At 40.9% G+C, this 6,788-nt stretch overlaps 1 protein-coding gene across 1 annotated transcript; it reads left to right on the top strand.

The window, feature by feature from the left end:
* The first annotated feature begins 308 nt into the window (after nt 1-308).
* Nucleotides 309-6,374, top strand: NDUFAF1 (NADH:ubiquinone oxidoreductase complex assembly factor 1). Its single transcript, XM_054400527.1, has 4 exons — nt 309-847; nt 2,728-2,913; nt 4,106-4,180; nt 5,941-6,374. Exons 1-4 carry the CDS (start codon nt 338-340, stop codon nt 6,079-6,081), a joined length of 912 nt encoding a protein of 303 aa, XP_054256502.1. The 5' UTR covers nt 309-337; the 3' UTR covers nt 6,082-6,374.
* Nucleotides 6,375-6,788: the final 414 nt, after the last annotated feature.

The following is a 6,788-nucleotide window of genomic DNA, read 5'->3' on the forward strand; positions in this document are numbered from 1 at the left end:
GTTTTACTTATTCGGATGGGTATTTCACATCACGGGAGGTGGGGAGTGCATAGGGTGGAAATCATTAAGTAAACAATCTGAGGAAGTGTAATACTCGATGTTACTTTTTATTCCTTTTTCCAACAGCTCAGATTTCAAATTAATGTTTGTTTTAAAAACTAGACAGTTTTGCAAGCATCCTATATGTAATTTTAAAAATCTTTTTCTCTTTTTCATTGAAGGTGGAGATAAGCTACAGTAATTAAAGTAAGATATCTCTGGATACTAGTTTTGTTATTAAATTCTTTTTACACCCATTAATTGCCTTAGTGGTAGTGGATTACTCAAGCTTACCAGTATGGCTCTGACTATTGTGTGGCTGAACAGTGCTTCCTTACGTGGCAGATGCTGCAGGCACAACTTTTTGCACCCTTTAATTGGACCTCTCCTCAGTGATTCCATGTCAAAACTGTACAGCAGCTACAGGAGGCCAGGGTCACAGCCTGAGAAAAAAACATTCTGGAAAAGTGTGGATTTGAGTTTTAAGAAGAGCTTTGATGTCTTAAAGACTCAGCTGAACTTTCTGAAGGAGGAGTCCAAAGAACACTTAATAGGACCTGGAGGCCAGCCATGGAGCAAGTATCTGTTGGAACAGACAAAGGTGGTGTGGGAATTTCGGAGCCAAGAAGATTTAAATAAATGGGTCGTTTCCTCTGATGTAGAGATTGGAGGAAAAAGTGAAGTTTACCTCAAATTGGGTAGGAATAACCAGGGTGCTCTGCTGTATGGAACCCTCAATCCAGAAGTGCCTCGTGATGGGGAGACAAAATACAGTGGATACTGTAGTATGAGAGCTAAACCCCTGGTGGTAAGTACAGCTTAATGTCTGCACAGCTTCTGTTGCTGCATCAGAGTGTGTTTGTGTAATCCCAGTGACAAGTGGACTGTTTACTGTGGTTCAAACTGCTCACTTTCAGGAATATTAGATATTCCTTCAAGGATGTAATTACTGCTGCATCCTTCAGCCTGGAGAATTTAAACTTTCTCTTGGTTTTTGTTTTCTTAGAAAAGGAGTCATATATGTTTGATGTACAACAGGGCATCTCTTTATTATGACAACCCTGTTTGCAGGATCCTTTGTGCAAATAAAGGGTCTGTAATGAACCTTTACATACAAACCTTGTATGATTAAAATAAGTATCTCTCTACATTTCAATTTAATTGAATGTGTCCTAAGGACAGATTTTCTGGGCTTTAACTTGGCCTATTCATCAGACTTGGTTTAGGTGAATGACCTCATCCTTTTCCTCACAAGAATAGAAAGTAATGCTTTGAAATGCACTTTTTAAAGGCCTAGTTTCTCCTGTACGTCAGAAAAAGTGAGATGCAAATCTTTGACAGCTCAGAACTGAGCAAAACAGAACAAGAAATTGATGTGCTTGTTATTAATATTGCTGGCTTCATTCCTTATTTTTAACCCCCTTTAAAAGCAGAGGAACATCTTGACTCAAAGCATAAAATGCTTGACTTTTTAGATCATCCTGTGTTTGTGATTTGGCACAGTACCCAGGTAAAACCTTTTCTGGATCAGAAACCTAGAGAGCAGAGAACATGAGGGAGCAAAATCAGTAGGCAAGTGAGAGGCAGATGAACACTGATTAAAATGGTGACACTGGGTCAGAGCAATGGAACAGCAAGTTGAGTGTTACCTAAGTTAAATTCTCAGGACTGCTATGGACTTGTGCAAATGTGATTTCAGCTTTCATCTCCTAACTCTGAAATAGTGGAGTGTACCAGTCCATCTGTATAATGCAGTTTGAAATCAGAGGGTGACAACGTAAATACAAAGGCTTTTCATTATTTAAGTAAAAAAGCTCAAAACTGGCAAAACTGTAAAATCAGGAAGCCCCAGGCCTTGTATAAATGCATTGATATACTCATCCTGTTACCTGTAAGATGAATTGGTAGAAGGATAGTTAGTAGGCAACAGTAAAATAAAGGGGTAAGCTCTGAAATTTTGGTTTGAATCTTGACTTGATTTAAGCAATTCTGGCCAAGAATACCTCTGACCCTCATCCCACATTGCTCCAAGTGATCTCTCTGAAGACTCTTGTGCCTGCCTATGTGCCAGTCTCAACACCAGGACTTTAAAGATCTCTGGAAAAAAAAAAGTGCTCAAAAATTAGATGTGCTTGCAGTCCATGTTGTTGTGCACAGTTAATGACAAAAAGCATTGGAAAACATTAAATGCTTCCAGTGTTTAGGTCAGTCTTCAGTAAGGGAAGTTATCACAGGAGATGAATTATTCCACTTCTTCAATTTCTTGTAATTACCTCTGAATAATCTAGTACCGACCATAGCATATTAATCTTAATGAACTACATTAAACTTAATGAACTACTGATCCGTAGCTACTGATCCATCACTGCAGTGTTGTGTGTACCTGCCTGGTAGGGAATTTGGCCCTAGGAAGGAGATCTGATTTCTGATAACTGCAAGATCATGAGTTTTAATTACAGCAGGAGACCTAAGAGTGCTGATATTGCAATTTGTGGTTTCTGATACAATGTTGAAAGAAAGTCAGTGAGATCAGCAACTAGTATGATGAAAGAATGACCCAGTTTTCACTAGGTTACAGTAGATACTGACATAATAGTTAGGGCAGTGATCAAAGCAGTACTGCTCTGTTCTTCATAATGGAAGCTTCCCTTTATGAAGGAGGAATAATTGTTTATTAATAATTTCTAGGGATCTTTTGCAAGGAGGAAGTATTACGACTGGTCAAACTTCAACAGTTTATATTTACGTGTCCGTGGCGATGGCAGAGCTTGGATGGTAAACATTTATACAGACCCTTACTTCTCTCATCAAAAGGATGACCTCTACAACTACTTCATGTTCACCCGAGGAGGTCCATACTGGGAGGAAATAAAGGTGAACTGATCAGTCTGCCAGACTAATGGGGCTCTCTTGGGGTCCTGGCTCTGTGGAAGGGGAATTGCTTTTAAGTCACAGTTTATTGCTGTTGCTGTCCCTTCAACAGCATTTCTGTTGTGTATCTTTCTACAACAGACATGTGCCTTTGGCTGGGGAGTTCCCAAAATCATAAATCACTGGATTGTGGGAGGGGACGCTGTGTCAGTTCTGTATTTGATCCACTATACCTTCACCTTAATGCCTGCTCTTAACCATTGCTGGAATAACAAATTGGATACAGCAACTGAAGCTTAGCAGATGTTGCCAGGACCGTTCTCTGCCACAACCATTTTATCTGTAATGGGTGTGAGTGGTGTGGGATTCATACCAAGACAGGATTTGCTCGACCTGCTGGAGGCAGTCAGGGGTGTGAGGTATCATTTGAATCTGAGGCACAAAAGAATAATAAACAATGGGAGTTTGGGCTCTTTTCTGATGAAGCTTGGGGAACGTTTGCATTTTGTTGCTGACAGCAGCAAGGTTTGCACATCCTTACCAACTGGCACTGGGTGCATCATAACACTGCTGCCCAGTCATATGGGAGCAGCTATGGCTGCACAGGTGAGGAGTCAGGAGGCTGTGTCATTGCTGGCTGGCATGTTTTCCTCTCATCCCCACCAGCCAACCCTCCTGTTTCCTAGCTTTTACTACAGCCCCTCCTCTTCCTTACTCCCACCACACTAAGTTGTTTTTACCTTACTGTGAACTGCTCTGCTGCAGTACTGATGTCTCAGTATGAAGTCTGCACTGTGAGGTACACAGCTTGGGTACTGACGAGCTGTTGATGTATGTGCATGGCAGGCTCTTCAGTAACTTGTTTTCTCTTGACATATTATTGGAAGGAGATATTCTTGATATACCTCTGCACCTTCTGTGCTGCAGCCTCTCCTTGTGTCGTAGCAGTGTAAAAGTCTTGCACAGCAGCTACCAAAAGCCACCACAGAACAGCATGAGCCTGGAACTGGCCATGAGTGGTCAGGGAAGGGTTAATGCGGCCCATTTACCTGTGCCAGTTCTATGTACCAACTAGTGCTGGTACCAATGTGGTAGAGTGTTATTTCATTTGCTATGACCGGTTTTTCTTCTCAAGTTTTTATTTTATATACTGGTGACAAGATTCTAAAGCCTGGTTTTGTTTTGTTTCTGTCAGATTCCATTCTCCAAATTCTTTCTGTCCAGTCGAGGAAGAGTCCAGGATAACCAGCATCCTATCTGGTTAGACAAGGCAAGTTTTCTGTGGGCTTTAGCTGTCTGAAATTTCCTTTAGGATTATATTGTCAGGATGTAGATTAATTTACATTCTTTGTTTGTGCATTGAAATTGAAGCATCTCTTCTTTTTATAAGAGACTTCTTGTGTGCTTGCCTGTGCATTTAAATTACCCTACTTTGTGACAGCATTGCTAATTTACTTCAAAGGAATTCTGAAAATATTTTTAAGAGATCCATGTAACAAATAACTCACAAGTTACTTTGCCTTTCAAAAAAATATTTTTTTGAAGAATGATCAAAGTGACAAAAATTCTAAAATGCCAGTTGGCACAGCACTGCCAATAATAACAGTAATTATCATAAACTTTCTTCCTGACAGAAGACTGTCAGGGATACCATATGAGACTTTATTTGAGGATGTATGAGAGCAGTGACCCTGGTATGATGAGTAGTAAGCTGAGGGTCTCTTAGGCTCGTTTTTTATTTCTTTCCAGGCTTTCTAGTCTAAGTAAATACATTGAGTATTTTTTCTTTCTTTGATCGACTGATTCACAGGGGACATGTTGGGGAAAAATTATTTCTGTATCTTGTTTTTGATTTTGAATTTTCAGTGACCCTCCTGTATGCAACCAAGGGCAGCTTAACGCACAGAGAATATCAAAAGGAAAACAGAAATAGATATGGGGAGAAAATAAAAGGCCCATGACTTGAGTCAGTGTTAGTCACTGTGGCTAATGTATCTAGGGCTTGCAGGGAGCACATTGTTCAGAGCAGAGAGTTTAGGCCACTGCCATAGTCATCCCTAACAGTATGAACCAAAAAGATGGAGCTTTAAAAGCCTCCTGGGCTCCACAAGCCAAGGGGCCAATTGTAGAGCTTGCTGCTGGGGAAGATCCAGCATTTAAAACATCAGTAATTGGAAAGTAATGTCAGTGCATTTAATTTCTTTAGCTTTGCCCTATGATTTATTTAGTACATTTACAATAAATACCTAGCCTCAGCCTCCAATTATTCAACTTTACCAGACACATCCTAGACACTATTTTCCCTGCACTTAGAGCAGGGCTCAAGGGCAGCTGTAGTTTAGTAACCACCAGTCACTGCCACAGGTGACCCAGCTTGATCAGAGAACTGGTGACACTGAGGGTTATGAAAGGTGGCTGGTGGCATGTCAAGAGCTGAGAGCTTTCAGGCAGGTCACAGGCTGAGGGGGAGCATGCCTGAACCATATAGGTTCCCCTGAGATTTATTAATTTTTAAAAAACTGTAATAATGGTGGGGGCGAGAACACTGGGGGAAAGAAGAATGTTTTTCTATTTACTAATGTTATTCTAGTTGGGAAACAGTGCCTGAGAACCTTGCCTTAACATGAAACTCAGTAACAGAGTTCCATGCATTTAAAAATGTCCAGCTTGGTACACTTCCACACTACACCAGGTGTCTGACTTGACCTTAAATTACCTTGTTTCCTGCTCCTGGAAGAATTGTAACAGACTTCATGCAAATCTCTCTGTACACCCAGTCATGACACAACCAGCCATACCCAAACCTTGCAGGCTCCAGCCCTTTTTCAAGAGCTCAAGCAGGAGAGGCAGATGTGAAGTAGTTCCCCACCGGGGTCTGCATGGAGAAACGTGGTAGCAAGGTGCTGATGGACTTAGAACAAACACCAGTTTAAAGTAGATGGCTAGGAATTGTTTGTAAAACATGGAAGCGGTTTGATGTCTGATCATAGCATTATAAATACTGTTCTAATTAATGTGCCTTTTAATTAGGTTTGTACCCTTGGATTCACCATCGGAGACAAAGTAGATGGTCCGTTCCAGCTTGAGATAGATTTTATTGGCCTGCTGAAAGATAGAGCTCATACAGAAGAATTTGCTTATGAACTGTATGAAATGAACCCTAAAGTCTAAGCTGAGCTGGTGTCCTTTGGGATGTTCTTCAGAGGATCATTATAACAAAACACTTCTTAATTTAGAACACTTTGACGATTCTATGTAAACATTAAAAAAGACATGAGTATGAAGTGCTGGTTGTAGTAACCTAAGAGTGACACTGTTGGCATCTTTGAGCTGCTGGATAAATAATCTTGGAGTTTGTACATAGATGAACTGGAACAGAGCCTGGGGAGGATTGTGAGGCATTCTTAAAAAGCACTGCTGACTGGGTAAGTCTTAGCCTCTGTTCTGACCTTTACAGAAATAAAAGTATTTCATGAGCTTCTTGTAGTTTTTGTGTACAACTATTTAATTTTCTACATTTTAGGGCTTGTAGATAGTTGTAAGACACTCACCTCAGCTAGTCTTAAACTGCAAAGAGAATTAATACTCTGAGGAGTGGTGCTTATGTGTAACTCACACTGAAAGTTATAGAGAGGAGCACCAGAAGTGGAAAAGGCAGGCATTTAGCTTTGGCTCCTTGGAATATCTAAAAAAAGAAAAAGCTGCCACTGCCAAGACTGAAACTGTAGCTGAGCAATGGGCTTGGCTGTTTAGAGCTGGGGAGCAGATTTAGAGAGCTGAGGTTGTGGAACAGAAGTAATGCTCCAAGGGTGGGTGGGGGGGAAACCCCCCCTCACTGGTGCCTGAGGAGGCATAGCTCAGCTCAACAAACACCACTC

The sequence above is a fragment of the Indicator indicator genome, chromosome 4, assembly GCF_027791375.1.
Source record: "Indicator indicator isolate 239-I01 chromosome 4, UM_Iind_1.1, whole genome shotgun sequence".
Classification (NCBI taxonomy): Eukaryota; Metazoa; Chordata; class Aves; order Piciformes; family Indicatoridae; genus Indicator; species Indicator indicator.